This window comes from Rhamphochromis longiceps, linkage group LG15 (assembly GCF_057381845.1).
Source record: "Rhamphochromis longiceps isolate RC_006_pf linkage group LG15, R_longiceps_female_GT1.1, whole genome shotgun sequence".
In the NCBI taxonomy this organism is placed as follows: Eukaryota; Metazoa; Chordata; class Actinopteri; order Cichliformes; family Cichlidae; genus Rhamphochromis; species Rhamphochromis longiceps.
Genome location: NC_140571.1, coordinates 15,220,822 through 15,239,232, shown reverse-complemented (window position 1 = coordinate 15,239,232; position 18,411 = coordinate 15,220,822). Strand labels below are relative to the sequence as shown.

Sequence of the window (18,411 nt, the reverse complement as noted above, 5' to 3'; positions counted from 1 at the left end):
AAGGATAAGGGTTAGATGAGGTAAATCAAATAACACTATAAATGTTAGTTTTTGTTATGTGTTTATATAGCTGATCTTAAAGGTTTGATCAAATGTGTGGAATATTTTAACTTGGAACTTGCCTGGACCACTGAAACTGTACTTTCTGCCAGTGTACAGAAGTTTAACTACACATTTAATCCCTGAGATATTTTATATAAAAAAATGAAGTGCTATTTTAACAGGAAGAAATCTCTCAGCACAACTCCTTGGGCTTAAATTTTAAGAAGCAAATGAGTAAAATTACAGAAATCTATAACTTAATTACTTTGGTGTAGCATGAAGGGCCAAGGAGAAGAGGAAAAGCTGTAAAACTTATGAAAGTACAATTAAAAGTCCAAAATATATGTTCTCTTCCAACCTTTTCTGCAGAGAAATCCAGTGGGCCCCACTGGAGTCTTTGCTGGGCCGATTCTGGCCCCCAGTCCTTATGTTTAACACCCCCTGGTCTAGACAGCCCTGAGAATCTCATCTTGTTTATCTGGCAAGGACATCGATATCCCCACATGTCATCATCGCCCTTGCCTTCTGAGCGTACTCCCTTTTCAAACTATTGAAGCACAACCATACATGAAATTTAAGCATGTGAGCAAATGTAAATTAATATTCTTTCACTCGTTTATTAAGAAAGATTCCACTACATCAGCAGGCTAATGCATCAAACACTGACGCTGAGCATAATCAAAACCTTTATTGCTGCGGCATGGATGCACACCAGGAGTCTGAACTTGCTTCCCAAAGGGTTCAGTGCGGCCTAGCATGGTTATGTAAAGTGTGAAAATTGCAGAGGAGGAAGAGCAGAAGGAGGAGGAGGAGAACCCATTTCTGGACTTTTCACTGCATTTTGCACCAGTAAGCACGGTGACACGAGTCTTTCAGAATGGATCACAGCACGAGAGTGGCTGAACTATTAATTTCATCTGAGCCAGAAGTCTGAATCATCACACCTTTATAGCAAACAATAAACATGACCACTGTGGATCAGTAAGCTGACTAAATGTGAAAATGCTGAGGCACATTATTCAAATTGGACCCTTTTTTAAAAAAATGTTCTTTCCCAGCTTATCATTAAAATACTAGTTTTTCAGATTGCACTTGTACTTTGCGCTAAAAAGAGACCGTTTTCAGGCACTCAGGTGTTCCAAAAAAAGGTTTACTGGTCTGGGTTTGGCCCCCATAATGCAAAATATTATCATGAATGAACTTTGGTGCCAACAAGAAAAGTATTGTGAAACAGACTTGCCTACATGCATGCACTTTATAGTATTCTTGCTATTATTACTGATTATTGGTCTGTCTATGCAGGTGTACCTAATAAAGTGGATATTTACTTATATGTATCAAATTCCTTTACTCATTCTCAGTCCTCTGTGTGATGAACTGTTGGTAGTCCACATGCTTTTAGCTGGACAACATGAAGTTTAATTCTTGCCTGTGCTGAAGAATTAGCTTTTTTTTACATGCACAAAAAAACATTTTGAACTCAAACACTAAAAAACGATGGTTGTTCTCCATTTAGAGGAAAGGCAGATTTAATTAGAAGGAAAAAGGGGAAACAGGGATAGATGCATAACTGTTTTTCCCAATAAACTGAATCTAGACTGACAAATAGGTAACCTCAAAGGGATGTTCTAATATACGGTGACATCTGTTTCCGACAGCACTAATGGAAATTTCCTTGTGAGGTTAATCAAGAGTCAGAATAGGTTTCCCTTGTAAAGTTGAAAGGTGCTTCTGATCTGACTTGTCTTTTTTCTTTTTTCAACAAAAGACATCCTGTGGAAACATAACTCCTTTCTGCAAGTCTGTTCTCAGCCCACAAATGCTGAGCGCAATAATGGAGGGGTTCCTGCTGTTTGGCAGCAGCGTCACAGTTGTGAATGCATCTTGCGACCTTTGCAGACTGCAGTCTGTCTTGCTCTGGTGCGCGATACCAGCGCAGAAATGCCAAGAAACTGGTTTAAAATGCGTCAGACTACACGGCTTTTGCTCTTGCAAAGGAGTGCTCCTGATAATTTTGGAGGACCCTGAGAAGAAATCGAAATGCTCCTCTCTCTGTGTGGCTCTGCCTATGTCATGATGACCTAAACGAGAGAGTTTGTGTGTTTGTGGCCCACTGATAACAGACCACCACGGACGTGTAGTTTTAGTATGAGTAAACAATACCTATCATATACACCGCAAATCTAACTTGACATTACAATGCTTACTGCGACCACATCACCTTGGTGTCATGTGTTAAGCGTGGCGTATTTTCGTTTCCTTGACATTTGAAATACTAAATGTCAGAAAAATCATAACTTCTACTCATGATCTGAAACATTTTTATTACACCCATAAGGCAGGGTGTTATAATTGTCATATTGACAGCAGTTAGTAAATACTATACAGGAACAGGATAAACACCCACACTAAGTAGGAAGGAAGCAAGATGAGCAGATAACAGTTTATCATGAAGAATAAAACACAAACATCGGTTTAAATGTTAACCTTTATGACTAGCTGTAAGAGGGTGGCACACGAGCTCTTTGTGTTGCTCTACAGCCCAGGGAAAACTTCTGAGAGAGTGTTTAAAGTAAAATCTGGTTTAAATTGTTACTGAGTTTTTAGGGGGAACGCTGTGGCGCCAGAGAAATGCAAATCAAGTGAGGTGCACATGTGCACACAGTTTTCAGTGGTATAAAATGAATAAAAAAGCCATTCAGTGTTTTACATTTTACACCTGTGTACACTGTTTAAATGAGGGTTAATTTTTAATTGTAATATCAGCCTTCTTATCTGTTTATGATTGCTTCATATGATAATATTGTCACTGGTTTTTTTTAATCTAACAGTTTAAAAAATGAATTTGAAATAGTATACTAGAAAACATAGCAGAGTTATTACCACCCCACCTCAACCTCAGCCTGCCAGGCCACGTGAAGCTCTTGTGACCACATGGAGAAAAGCCAGTCCCTCTTTATATTTTGCTAGTAAAATGGGAAATATATGCAGCGATTTATTGAAAGATGTGCAAGCATTTGTGGAAATTCAGGCCTTTATTCTCCAACACAGCCTGAACTCTCTTCACTAAACTTTCTTATAAATTCTTTACATAGTCGTCAGAATTGGTTCAGGCTTCTTGATGGACACTCTAATATCTTTGGATATTGGGGTCCTTTTGCTCTGTCTGTGTCGAGAGAATCCCGCACTGCTTTAATGCTTTAATTACATGAAAGTTTGTGCTACGTCTATGGGGAGGCCAATCCATGACGGATGCTGTTCCATTGTGTGTTTATCTATCCAGATATGAGTTTACTGCATTGGTACTGTGTTTGGGATCATTGTCCAACTGAAAAATAAAGCCACTGCCAATCAGATGCTTGGCAGGACTGTACTTCTCTGCGTTGTTGGTTCTATCAGTTTTAAGAAGATGTCCAACACCACTGGCTGAAATGCAGCTCCAAACCATGACAGAGCCTCCAGCGTGTTTTACAGATGACTGTAGACACTCACTGTTGTACCTCTCTTCTGATCTCCTGCATTCATATCAATCCATAAAATCTTTTTGCTACTGATTCTTGTGTAAATAACATACCCCAGCCTTTTCTCCCTGTTTTCTTTCCCTTAAGAATGGCTTCTTGACAATTGCCTGACCCATTTCAGACAAAGCTTTGGTGAACAGTCACTAGATTAACTGAAGGGCCAGATCTCAGGTCTTGGCGAGTCCACGAGTGAATGTCATAAAAATAAAACTCCCAAACTTTAAAATACCTTCAGAAACCCTGGAGTGCTATTTCTTAAGACCACTTTAAAAAGCACAAGAAAGTCTGGCTCCTTGGAAGCAAAAAGAGTAAGGAAATAAGGGTGGTTCAAGACTTTTGCATAGTACTGTATGTTGGTTTCATCATAGCTACATGTACCAAGAGAGGAAATCCAGGTTAAGGTTAAGTGAATTTCATTGGTGAAAGTTCCATGAGTCACAGAACTTTCAGCAGCATACTATGAAAATGAAAAATATTACTTGTGGTAATATATAGATTTCCTATCTAGATTTTATCTGGATTTCCGAGTACTAAGATTCAAACATAACGTCAGAGCAGAGGTCAAAAGGCAAGTAGAGAAAGTTTAGTATTTGAAACTGGACACGGCATTTCAGACTTGGTGGAAATCCAACTCAAAAAAAGCTCAGTTCCTACAAAATAAAAGAATACTTGACTCAATTGACTCACATCTAGGCCTTTGTTTGTCAAAACCCATTGGTCAAAATGTGTTTTACTCCTTTCTGGTTTCAGTTAAGAAGTTTTGGTCCAAGAACTGACCTCTCAGCATATCATGAAAACTAGAGACAGCTAATCATTTTAAGCATCTGTTTCAGATTCAGTGACCCAGAGTTAGTAAAATCTTACTGTAATTATTTCTGAAGCATTCTGGCTGCAGGTCAGTTTCTCTGGCTAATCTGGAAATCTAAACACATTCCATCTTTATGTAATTCCCCCCTAAAAATAAGATTCCAAAGAGAAATCCAGATGCTCTGATTCTTGGAATTGTAATTATATTTCGAGATCTTTGTCTTTTGGAAAATACTGCTATTAAACATGAAGTTGGAGTTTGGAGAATTACAAAAACAAGCCATGACTTCAAACCTTCATGACTTTGACCTAAAAAAATGGTGTCCCTAGTCTGTCTATGAAAGTTCCTAAATCCTTTACACTCACAAAGCAAACTACCTTTAGTCATTATCATTATATCAAGTCTTATTGAAGTCTGGTAACATCTGCATTGTTTTAAACTCTGCAAAATTCCCTCTTGATTCCTTCACAATTGTCAAACCAGTGAAGACAAATTCTTCTGTATTGTCTTTTCAGGGTAAAAATGATTTATAATTTTTATTTAATTCGACTGATTCAAATGTTTATATTACAGTACTGTGCAAATTCCTAAGCTGCCCCCCATTTCTTTAAAATTTCCTTCTATATTTAGATTTTCATTATTTGACCTTTTGAACTGTACTCTGATTCAACGAGGAAATCTATTAAAAAACTAAAAGACAAAGGTTTTTTTTGTTTTGTTTTTTTAAAAAAAAGCATATTAATATATACCGCACGTAATATTTTTCATTTTCATAATATGCTGTTGAAATGACCTATGAATCATCCAAGCATAAAAAAGACATAAGGGAATGAATCAGTGATGCATCTACACACGACAAATGGCTTCTTTTTTCTTTTTTTTTACTAGTTCTTTATCTGAATCTATGAAAAATGTCAAACATAACACAGTGTTGGTTCAACAGTATAGTATTTTTGCAGCAACAAGGTGATTCCCAAAGAGTTATTAGCCTGAGAACTTGAGAGTATCTCGCCGTTGTGTGCACTGTGTCCTTACAAAATTTGAGGAAGCTGAATTAATGGAGGGCAGAAGAGGTTACAGGCCTAAAAAACTAAGTACATCAGATGAACAGTATCTGAAAGTAAGTTGGGCCTACATTTCACATACATCACATACAAAATTGATGAAAGTATGAACACGGAAAACTACTGTCAGATTTCGATCCACCATTTATATGGAAATTATCTGATCGGCAGCTGCTTCTGCTTTATTTTTCAGCAGGACAATGACCTCAGACACACTGCCAATTCAGTAAAATTGACCTGAACTATCAGTCATGGACTGGCCTCCCCAGAGCTCGGACATCAACATTATTGAGCCAGTGTGGGATTATTTTGACAAAGAAAATAATAAAAGGCTGCCAGGATCCAAGGAAGAGCTTTGAATGTTCTCCAAGAAGCCTGGAGAACTGTTCCGGATGACTACTTAAAGAAATCAGAAGACAATTTACCTAAGAGAGTTCAGGCTATGTTGGGATTAAAGGTGATCATACCAAGTATTGACTTTCAAGCTTATATGCTGTATGGTTGCGGATGCTTCAGTAAATTGCAACACCCATTTCCCATTTTCTAAGCACTATATTTAAAACAAAACTGAAGTGGTGGCTCAAGACCTTTTGCACATTACTGCATCTGTGTCACAATATTCAAGGTTATTAATGAGCTGACATTTATCCATGTGACAACATCCCCACAGAATCTTCCCTTGGCCTCGCAAGCTGGGCTCTAAATAAAAGCAGTAAATATATTTTCTTTAGGTGTATATTACCATATGATTGTATTATCAATATCATATTATCATTTCATGTATCAAAATCCAGAAGAAATAGCACATTTTATCTCTGAAACTGCAGATTTCTGAGGCATGCTTTGTAACTGATCTTTATTCATTTCACATTTCTCTGGTGCTGCAGTGTTACCGCTAAAAAAGAAACAGCGTTTTCTATCCTATATATTGTATTCATATGTAAGCTTGCATGTTTCATTGTCCATATTCAAAATAGAAAGAAATTAGGGTGGTTTAAGACTTTTGCACAGTAGTGCAGCTTCTGTGGAAGGAAAATATTGTTTCGGGAAGCTCCCAAGTAATGGAAACAGTCAAATGTTCTTTTAATAAAGGAATAAAAAACACTCGGAATGTGTCATCCCTGCAGTCAGAGCGAGAGCTCACAGTGACTGGTCCAGTGGGGGCTGAAACCAAAGGTCAATCTGTCTGCAGCTCTTATTATACCCCACCTCTCGTTTGTTTGTTTCTTTTTAAATCTCTCTCACTGAAAAGAAGAGTGCTAAGACTGACGCAGTGACGCACTTCTACAACCCAGATGGGGTGTAGGACTTGTGAAAACGAGAGGTGTAGGGAAATTCCCCAATTGAGCCGCTTTGAGATCGATAAACCAGGGGGAAATGTTTTCTGGCACTTCACAGTCAAACCCGGTCTTCGTTTTGATGTTCAGTGAATCATAATAGTGGACTGATTAATGAATCAGTGACAAGCGCAAAGAGTACCTCAAACGTATTTCGAAAATTATATTTGCTGTCTTGTCGCTCGATGAGACAGGAGAGGGTGGAAGGGGCACGGGAGCCGTGGCATTTCGGAAAGAGAATCAAATGATTTGAACTGAACAACTTGCAGTTATGGTAAAAACTCAGGCCCCTAAAGCTTTGAAGCACAGCAGCCTCAGCACTGTGCTGCTGCTGCTATCGCTGCCAATACAGAAATATACATTCGCTTCATGAAAATCGATTGTCAGCTTTTTTTTGCAGATGACACCCACCTTTACACAGATGTAAATCCTATTCACCAAAGCCAAATTTACTCCTTTGAAATCTGTATCTCTGACATGAACAGATGGCCCAAAGTAACCTCCAAGGGACAAAAGACAAAACCGAGATTCTAGTTATTGGTTGTGAAAGAGCAGAGAGTAAAACTGTACTTTGATTTTACCATCTCGGGACCTCACACCTCCTGAAAGTGTGTTGTATGTGACTCAGACTGAACTTAGTAGCAACATAAGATTACTGAAATAATATCACCAGATTCAGACCTGCCAAGTGTGCTTTATAACCACATTGAACTTTTCATACATGTTCAGAAAAAGTCGGTAAATCAAATACCACTCATACAAAATGTGACACCAATTTTATCATAGACTAACCTTAAGACAGTCTGCTTAATATTTACACCAGTCAATCACCAGTGGGCCATTGGGCCACTGGTGATTGACTCATTATGAGCAAGATTACAGGAAAAGTAGAGTAAAGTTTCTTCCTGCTTGTGATCCTGTAACAAATCTCAGTATACTACAATGAAGGAGGTCTTCATTCCTGAAATGCAACTACAAGCAAGAAGCAATTTGCTAAATTAACTATAATCAAGGATGCACAGGTGTATTCATGCAGAAATGCATAAAACAGGCTTGATTCATGGGGCACACTGTTGGAATTTACAAATCACATCACAGAAGGAGGACCATAAGGCGCACTTAAAATCCTTTAGTTTTCTCAAAAATCGACAGTGCGCCTTATGTATGAATTCTGGTTGTGCTTACTGACCTCGAACCGATTTTATGTGGTACACAGCGCTCACAAATGTGTCAAAAAATGTTTTTGTACCACTTTGGTAAAGTACAAAGCCGCACCGATCATTAGTCAGGAGCCTCGCAGAGTGATCTGGGTCCAAAACTATGCCTGCTTCAGGTCCCAAAGTCAAATGAACACTGCAGTAGGGCTGGGCCATATCATACCGTTCACGGTAATACCGGTATAATGTCAGGCAATAATAAGAAAATGAAATATCGTGATAGAATATGGGTAAAACGTGCATGCGCAGTGGCCTTGTTTTTATACGCACATGGCGGAAAAAGCAGGGCGGCGACGGAAAATGAGAAGGGCGAAAGCGGATTGTTTAAAGCTGAACTAGAATTGGTTTGTAAAAATGGTGCAACTTCAGTGGTGTGGAACTGGTTTGGCTTTCTTCCGTCAGATACACACCAAAGCACATTTTTGGTAGAGCATGCAAGCGGGCCGTCGTTATTACCGAACTGATTTTATGTGGTACACGGTGTTCTGACAAACCATCCTACTTTGGCAAAACGTCCTACCGTCAGTAGTTTATGCACATTGCTGCTTTCACAGAGTAATTCCAGCACAAATGTAAGTTAGGTATGACCGTTTGCCACTTAACTTCGATACTGTGTAGTATCGTGATATTTTGTTTGCTAATAATGTATCGATACAGGGACAGCAGAAATCGATATTTTGTTACAAAAAAAGTTTTTGTGGACTGGAACATGCTCTGACTTCAGAGCATGTTGATCCTTTTTCTGAGCAAGAATCCTGACATTCCTTCACTGTCCAAATGTGTTTAACTATTTTTTTGCAGCAACAAACATGACAGTTTACTTATTTTAATTTAAGACATGTTTTATTTTAATTAAGTTTAAAACTTTTTTATTTAATGTAAAATTATATTTTGTTTTAATTTACTTTCAAATTCTTCAGTTGCTGAATGGGCTGCATAGTTTTCATAAATTGCATAGTTCAGAATAGCTATAATTGTACCAGACGGTTGCATTCAGTTAAGTTGGACTAGACTGTAATACAAACCGTTCAGTTTGTCAACAATAAAACTGACTGAAATGAGAGAAAGACTGAGTGTGAGACTTTGATATTAGATAAAATGAATATTGATAAAGTTTACCTTTATGTACAGAATCTGAATATCGCAAAATATTTTAAAAAATTGCAATAATATCGTATCGTGCGTTAAGTATTGTGATAATATCGTATCCTGGGATGTATGGTGATTCCCACCTCTAGTGTGTATAACCTCTTTTTAAGTTTTGTGGAAATTATACATGGTTATGCTCAGGATATGTTGGCCAATTTCCACTGGAAATGCCTTTTGGTTAAACTGTGAGCAAGGAATTTGCATTTGCACTGTTAAATTTTTATATAGCTTCAATGCACATAAAAAACAGCTGCTTGTTTAAGTGAAAATACATCAATGGGGTTTTTTTTTTTTGCACTAATAAAGTTGTGGAGATGTAAAGTATTTTGTCTCATGTCAATTATATCGTCAGTTATATTGTTATCGCAAATTTTCAAATATATATATCGTGATGAATATTTTTGGCCATATTGCCCCGCCCTACACTGCTGGATCACTGAGAGTTAAAAACGGTCTAAATTCTTTCATCTTTAATGAAGTGATCAGCGTTGCTGCTTTACCAGGTGTAACAGTTAAGTTTAACATCCAAGCATCCATGAAAACAGGATTTATTAAATTTAAATAAGTTAGAAGTTAGCAGGAAGTTAGCTCGCTAGTTACCTAAGCATGATATAGCATGTTCTGACTGAGAGATTTCTGAAAAAAATTAAAACGTACAGCTCTGCTATCACTTCCAACATAAATGAAGACAGAAAACTAAACAGCAGTGACTGTTGTAGGGTTACTGAAGTTGGACTAGCTGGTATATAATGATTTGCTATGACATCACTAGCGACACAGCTATGTTAGCATAAACACAGTGAAGCCGGAGGATGAACGCTTACTTTTTCCACTCGAAAAAAGTTAACGTGAGGGTTTCTGATGGTTAGGGATAAATGCAATCGCAACGCAGGGTGCTGTAAATGGATCAAACTTGAGTCATGAGAACAAATGAATTAATCAATCCACAATACGAGATTAGTCATTAATATACTGCAACAACATAGGAACAGAGCAGCTGCAAGAGAATTCAACATTAATGAATCAATGGTACGGAAGTGGAGAAAGCAAGAAAAATGAGTTGAGTAAAGTTTGACTTATCTGACTGTTTCATTTCGCTTAATGCGCCTTATGTATGAAAACAGTCCCATCCATCGACAGTGCACCTTATAATCTGGTGCACCTCATGGTCCGAATAATACAATGCCATTGTATTTGATTGAAAAAGGTATAACTCCATCTAGTTTCTTTTTGTATTTTTCACCTGGTTTTACCCATCCATCCATTCATCCATCCATTCGCTTCCGCTTCTCCTTTTCAGGGTCGCGGGGGGCGCTGGAGCCTATCCCAGCTGTCATAGGGCGAAAGGCGGGGTACACCCTGGACAGGTCGCCAGTCTGTCGCAGGGCTAACACATAGGGACAGACAACCACTCACACTCACACTCACTCGCACATTCACACCTAGTGACAATTTAGATTAATCAATTAACCTATCCCCACAAGCTGCATGTCTTTGGACGGTGGGAGGAAGCCGGAGTACCCGGAGAGAACCCACGCAAACACGGGGAGAACATGCAAACTCCACACAGAAAGACCCCGGCCTGATGGAGGAATTGAACTCAGGACCTTCTTGCTGTGCGGCAACAGTGCTAACCACCGTGCCACCGTGCTGGTTTTACCCAATTTGATAAAAAATGATAGCTTCAAAGAAATTGCTCATTTACACAAAAAATGGAGTGTATTAGATAAAAATGATTCAAACCATTGCAATGAACTCCCTGTAAATACCAGGTTCTAAGATTGTGGTCAATGCCATTGAATGTCGGGCTGAGGCCAAACAGGAAAAATGATAGGTGACGTCCAATAACTCTTTGGCGACATGGCTGGTTCAATTTCTCCAGATGTTACTACCGTCTTTTCAGTCTCCTCTGGTTAAATAAAAACAATGTAAACATCACTGCAAAACACTTGATAGTATTAAGTTATTTTAATATTAATCCAGTTACCAGAGGAAATAGTAGAATGATAAAAACAAGGTACCAGTTACATTGCATTTCCCTTGTATGCACTCCATTCTGCAAACTGACCCCTGGGTCTACAGTATCTTCACATCATTTGTGACAGCAATGAGGCATCAGAATCATCCATTCAGTGTTCCCCAAACATTCACATCAAAGCAGTCCTTTTACAAAAGTACACAACTGCAAGTTGGCTTGAAAAAACGGATTTAAGATATATATATATATATATATATATATATATATATATATATATATATATATATACACACACATTTTTTTTGCCCAAAGTTCAAAACATTAAGTAAAACATAGTGTGGAGAAAAAATTCTAAAACAACCCACAGCAGCATCTGATTCTTTCATTATGACCCAGAATTTTGTCTACCTGAACCCTAACTGATGCTAGCCTATGTGACATGTTAATATATTTTAAATTAAACTAAAATGTATGCAACATGTTTTGACACCATCTTAAGCCACATAAAGACCCCTGCTCTCCAACACAATAGGTTGATAGATAAACATCTGGCTGCTGCGACTGAAGGATAACCCAACAAATGGTGCCATTAGCCTGGATAAAGTTAAATAAGGGACAATATCAGTAACGCTTGGGAAATAATGCCTAGCTATTAAACTCGTACATTTTCCATGGTCATAGAAACCCTAAACTGGATGCATGGGCAACGTATGGAGGTTTAAGGAAAAAAAAAAGATAACAAAGAGCTGAAGAGGCAGTTTGCAGGCACTCAAAACTTCTCTGACCTAACGAATCACATGAACCCCTTGGGGGTACCTTGGTGTAAGAGTAAAAACTGCAGAATCCCTTTCTGTACCATTGCTAATAAAAATAAAATTAAAAAGAACTGAACGGTAAAAAAAAAAATTAATAAAAGAAAGAAAGATGCACACAAATAGACAAATAGCACCACAGAAAACGTGGTCTTAGTTCCCAGTTTGGAGCGCTACACCTTCTGTGCAAGCGGCTGCGCTCCCCGCCGACCTGACTTCATACGGCTACGTGCATACACCCGTAGGAAAAGTGCCAGGAACACTACAACGACACCAAAGCCACCTACTAAGGTAACAGTGTGACCGTAAAGGAAACACGAGAGAAGAATGGCGAAAGCTTGCCGTAAGGTCATAATGATGGTGAAGACGGCAGCACCAAACTGGCTGATAGTGTAAAAGATGAAGAGCTGACCGCATGCCGAGCACACGGACAGCAGCACGGCATGAAAGGCAAACTCGGAGTGGCGGGTCATGAAACCCAACGACTCAAAGAAGGCACCCTGCTCCAGCAGCGACCCGACGGTGAAGAGGCAGGAGAACAGGTTGACTCCAAACATCATCTGCACTGATGACATTTTGTACTTGAACAGGTTGTCCTGCCAGTTGGAGGTAAAGCTGTCGAAGACGATGTAGCCGATGAGGATGATGACCCCGCTGAAAGTGGTGACGGTGGATGGATGTTTGTCGGTTGTGCTTGAGAGCAAAAACATGCTGACGCCAACCGAGATCAGCACAGCAGTGAAGTACTCCCAGTATTCGTAGCTTTTATGGGACACGATCTTGCCCATGAGCATGACAGGAATGACTTTGGAGGCCTTGGCCAGGACTTGAGTGGGGAAACTGATGAACTTGAGGGCCTCGTACTGGCACCAACTGCTCAGGATGTTGGAGAGCGAGGCGAAGGAGTACTTGTACATGGGTGCTCCATGGCGAGGCTGCTTGAACATGACGCACCAGATGCCTGACACAGTCAGAGCAAGGATACGGTTCATGAAGACCAAGAACTGCGAGTCCTTAAATTTCTCTCCCTCCTGATCTGTAGTTGCGGCTCCGTAAGAACGAGTCATCACCCTCTCCTGGAGGACTCCCCATGTCAAATATGAAACCTAAGATAAGAAAAGAAGTTTATTCTTAACACTGAGTTAAATCACTTTATCAAATAAGAGCGTTAAAAGAGTTATTTCAGGTGGTGTGAATTCTGACCCCAGTTTCTGCCACTGTAGTATTAAAAGCAGGAATCACACTACTACTACTCAAACCCTTTACTCTTTTTACATTTAACCGTGTTACTGTCAACGGCTGAATTAAATCCATCATTTCCCCTATTATAAACTCACTGCCTGTATATTGAAAGGAAAGCAGAAGTATTCAGGCCCTTTACTGAGTACTTAGCTGAAGCTTTGAAGTTTTGTACACCTCGTTTTTGGAAATGTTTTGCCATTCTTGACTGCAGAGTATCTAAAGCGCTATCACAATGGAAGATGAGTGTCAGAAATTTGAGATCTCACCAGCGATGTATGTTTCTGTTTGAGAAGGGGGTTCAACTGTGCCGCTCAAGAGTTATCCCAAAGCCACTCCAGTGTTGTTTTAAAGTCACTCAGACAACACTGGAGTGGGCTTACGGTCACTCTGTTTTTAAACAAAGAGGAGAGCCTATCTGAGCTATCACTGGGTGAGAGGCGAGCACACCCTAAGCAGCCATCCCCGGTCGCCAGTCTAATTCAACACAAGTGAAATTTATGGTCGAGCAGGTGTGGCGTGTTTGCGATCTGCTTTAATCTGAGGATGTCCGGTCTGCCTGTAGTGAGCTCTGTTATCAATGAAGGCAGAGAACAAAGTATCCAGTACGACTGGTCTGTGACGACATTACCATCATGCCGCCTTTAAAAAAAAAAGAAAAAAAAAAAAAGAATTATACAACCTTCACTCCTTGAACAAATCTTGTAAATAACTAATTTGTCTGCATGGATCAGTACCTTTATTGCTGTACTGCACTGTGCTGGATGTTGCTCTAAATACAGTATCGACAAACAGTGGCATACTTCAACCTCCAAACATTGGGTCCTCAGAAATAGGACATAATGTGGTAGGATTAGCATATGCAATTAATGACTGAAGGTTTTGGGGGAGGATACCTGAAGTCCGGCAGCGCAAAAGATTAACTTTAACGCCTGTTTGAGTGTTGAACCTGAATCAGCCTCATTCCTGCTTGCTGCAGACGTGTCATCCAACAAGCTGGTCTTGGCCTCGTTTCCAAACACGCAGGTCTTTATGAGAGGAAAGCAAAACCCACTCCCTAAATAAACGTGAGAAAGACAAAAGCCCAAGGAGTTTTAGATCAGCAGCTTTCGTGCATTTAAAAATAAGACAGTAAAATTCTCTCAAAACCCGAACCTGTTTCTGCATAATTGGTGCGCTTGAAATAGCTAATGAGGAGGTAGCCAGGGATGATAATGGTTGAGTATCCCAGCATGTTGACGAGAAAGCGGAAGAGCCAGACATCGTGCCAGCCATCCAGCAGCGAAGGCTCTTCTGCAGTCACAGCGGAAGGGAACAGGAGCAACACAAGTGCAGGCCAAATCCTACAGGGTGACACAAAACTACCAATCAGGCTACATAACAGAAACAATATCAATGAGAGTCTGCTGGTGATTACAGCTTATACACATAAACAAGACAGCTTACATTACTTTCTATTTTAACAAGGCTGATGATAAATATTAAATGAACAATACACAAATGTTGTTTATGTCTGCTCATTTAAGCATCTAAAATTAAAGCTAATTTGTGAGCATTGCAATGATTATTCAATTTTCACGCACTTTCATTAAAATCTAATCAATCCTCTACACGGAGTAGCGATTCTTAGCAAAAATGAAAACATGCCCGTAAAATGACATATGTGACCTTGTCCCCAATCACAGTTTGGGTGAAGGTTTGATTAAACTGACGAATACTGCAGAAGAAAACACCATCACATTATGCATCTTCACAATATCTTTAATTAATTATCTTTCCCTGATCTGTCTGTCTGTAGGTGGATCTGTCTATTTACAGATCCACCTATATGACGGAACCACTACACCCTTATTCTCCAAACTGGGTTATCAAGTCCTCAAATATCTCCCTTTCTCTGAAACTAAGGGGGATTCTGCCTTCCTTCCAGACCTGAGCTCCAAAACTATGGGGCAACTTACCACTCTCTGTGCATTTAACTCTGTAGCATCCTGTAAAAAAGCAGCTTTCTCTTGAAAATAGTTATAAACTTAACTTGCTATCTTTTAAATGCAGTTTGTAGCATGTTAAAACATTTTAAAAAAAATAAATAGGGCAGTTTTTTCAGAAAACCTCCTCCAGAGCCATAAATCCCACCTTAAAACTTTTTTCCAAGCTAATAACATAATAATAAAGCATCAAGCATAGTGTAGTCTGGTTGTGGCTACAGCATGAGAGCACTGGATGATGAAATGAGCTGATGGAATCAGTTAAAACAACCAACTTGCTAACTGAGCCGTGAAGACATCAGATGTTCTTCATCACCCATTCCCACAAACAGCTTAAGTGTTACTAATGACTAAAGGACACCTGTGGTGAAACTCAGGCTTCCTGTGAAAAGGTGTGTTCCTTGCCGACAACAGCACTGAGATGTATCCCATTTGGAGTGAGGCAGGGCCTCCTCCTGTGGGGGCCTGTGAGCCCGGCTAACACAGAGCCTCTTTGTGTTGGGACTCTGCAGCGCCCTGGTCAGCCAATAGCCTACTGCAGGGAGACCTGGGCCCTGAACAAGAAGCTTATTACATGAAGGAATGCACTGCACCAGACAAGCCATCCTACATGCTGCTACGCCATAGACACACAAACAGAGAAAATGAGCACTTGTTTAGATTGACGTGTGCACATATATGTACCACTAAAACTGGAGCAACAGGTCTTCATTACAATAACGGAACTGTTTCTCCCAAGTTGCTAAAAAAAAAAAAAAAAAAAAAGGCTGGTGGGGTAGATGTAGAAAGTGTAGAGTGGAAAAACACCAATACTTGTACCAGTATTAGGTATTTTTCAATAGGTGTTGGAACCATTTATTAAACCTTTAACGAATGCACACATAACTCTTGGGCTAGTTGCAGTAAACTGACTTAGATATGAAACATATTTCAACATATTTGCCTGCAGACAGACACGCCCACTATCAAACGGCCGTAGACTGTACAGAAAAAGCGGACTCTCTCTCTCTCGCTCGCTATAAAACTAAATTAACCCATTTATGGTAAAGGCTGGCAAACGAAAGGGTGTTTAGGTCGGACCGTTAGTTGCTAAATTAGTGTAAGCTAATACCAGTTCCGTAGGCTGCTTACAGCTTCAAAAATCTGCCCCCGTAAGGCTGCATCACAGAAAGGTTCACCGTGAGCTGAATGAGCCCATACCTCAAACTCATCTTCAGCGTGACACATTTTCCCAGTTAGCTACACTTCTGTCTGAAAAATATTACCTCCGTGAGAAAGAAGGCATTTTCCCTGCACTCCGTGGCCGACACCCGGCGTAGCACACACGCCGACAGACTCAAGCGTCCCCGCTGTGACACACCATGAAGCCCCGTGGGTCAGCCAGGTGAAAAATGACTAAATAATGAGATGCTGTTTTCTTTCAGGCTAGTCGCCTTTAGATCAGAGGTCTTCGACTTTTCCTCAATAGCCGATGTGTTCACTTTAGCAGGAAAGGCCACCTCCTCTTTACTCAGCAGCATCACCACAGGATGCTGGCGAGAGATAACGGCGCCCTCCCGGCGGCCCTGACCCCTGTCGGTGTGGAGGAGGAACTGCAGAGCTGTTGGGCTATGACGTGCACAGACAGCAGGGCACTGAGTGGGCCCACCATAGCCCTGTGATCAACTATTGTGATTGGAATGCCATGAATTTTCACCATGGTGATCTTTTGTCCAGTATATCCACCATCTCTCCTGCGCACATGTCCAAACCACCTGAGCCTCGCCTCTCTTTGTCTCCAAAAGGCCCAACCTAAGCTGTCAGTCTGATCTACTCATTTCTAATCCTGTCCATCCTGGTTACGCCCATCTTCAGCTCTGCCACTTCCAGCTCAGCCTTCTTTTTATCAGTGCTGCTGTCTACATCATCGTCTTGTAAACTTTCATACTATTGCTGCTGACACTTATCCTGAGCCAATCCTCAGCCCTGACACTCATTTACACTCACTCCACCTTGCTTGCACTCTCTCCTGCACTTCTCTTGTGCATTGTCCTTTGCTTTGGATGGTTAACTCCAGAAGTAATTAAACTCACTTCCACACTCTTGCCTTTCTTTCCCCCTCTCCTCTTTGGCCAACAGTAGCACAAGTTTCTCAACCAATCTAATATTGAAATCAGAATCAGAATCAGAATACTTTATTGATCCCTGGGGGAAATCATCTTTGGGCCAAGATTTTACACCAGATGGTGGAAGCTATAGTTTGGAAGTATTCTACTCTATACTCCGTGTTATTCATTTTAAAGCTTGACATACATACTATTTGTCACATTTTAAAGTATAAATATACCATATCTATAAGATGGCACATGAGCCTGAAATAATTATCTGCTCTAGTTAAAGAAATACCTAAATTTGGACCAAAACATATCATATTTGTGGTGTAAATGTAAATGCATAACATAAGAAAATTAACAATTCAAAGATTCAGATCTTTGAAAATGAATCAAACAAACAAACAGGGGGAAAAAAGATTAAAATGTAAAGATACAGGTCTTTACTTTGATGCCAGTGCTTCCCACTGCTCAGTGTCTGAAAATCTTCATAGTCTAAACTTTTAAGCTGTTGTTGTGTTTCTTAATTTGGCTTTTCCCCCCCTGCTCATAGAGATGACTGTCTGGATGACATTCCTTATTTTTATTGATATGTAAGTAAATACAAATAAATGCAAAAGCAGCAAACAGATCTTCTCTTCTTTACATGTAATGACTCATTTCTGCCGTTTCTTGGAAACATGAAGCATCGCATATAAGACGTGACATACCGTTTTTATATGTATATATAAGAAAAAATGATTAAAATGTAAAGATATATATAGTTTTTGAAGAGTTCCAGTATAAAAGACAGTAAACAAGGCCCAGACAACCAAGACATCCACTCTATGCATCTCTGAAGAAGGTTAAGCTGTGCTGGAAAGCCTTATGCATGAGGCATTTCAAATGAATCCTACTTCATAAACACGTGCACAGTAAAGCACTTCCTTCATGCCAGTGAGTGAGCATCGAAATAGGCTGCTGTCATTGTTGCTGATAAACACATCTGAGCTGCTTCTTCAACGACGCCACAGTGCCTGCCGTACCCCTGACTCACTTCTAAAACAGGTCACCAGTAAGGAATTCCTTTTATTTTCACGCAGGGGAATGTGTGCCCTCGTTCCACTACACCTCAGTAGTAATTCCTCCAACGTGTGTCTCGTCTTTGTTTCCTTCTGACTGCAAAAGTG

At 39.9% G+C, this 18,411-nt stretch overlaps 1 protein-coding gene across 1 annotated transcript; it reads right to left on the bottom strand.

The window, feature by feature from the left end:
- Nucleotides 1–11,091: 11,091 nt before the first annotated feature.
- Nucleotides 11,092–16,689, bottom strand: slc35b2 (solute carrier family 35 member B2). The gene is made up of 4 exons (XM_085382715.1): nucleotides 16,418–16,689; nucleotides 14,323–14,510; nucleotides 14,064–14,224; nucleotides 11,092–13,034 (listed from the first exon to the last, which is right to left on the bottom strand). The coding sequence occupies exons 1-4, from the start codon at nucleotides 16,435–16,437 to the stop codon at nucleotides 12,102–12,104; spliced, it is 1,302 nt and encodes a 433-aa protein (XP_085238841.1). The 5' UTR covers nucleotides 16,438–16,689; the 3' UTR covers nucleotides 11,092–12,101.
- Nucleotides 16,690–18,411: the final 1,722 nt, after the last annotated feature.

Coding starts and splice junctions, on each gene's coding strand:
- slc35b2 (XM_085382715.1), bottom strand. CDS start 16,437: ATGCCTTCTTTCTCACGGAG. Junction 14,511..16,417: donor ATGCCTTCTTTCTCACGGAG/GTAATATTTTTC, acceptor GTCACCCTGTAG/GATTTGGCCTGCACTTGTGT. Junction 14,225..14,322: donor CACCAATTATGCAGAAACAG/GTTCGGGTTTTG, acceptor ACGTTTATTTAG/GGAGTGGGTTTTGCTTTCCT.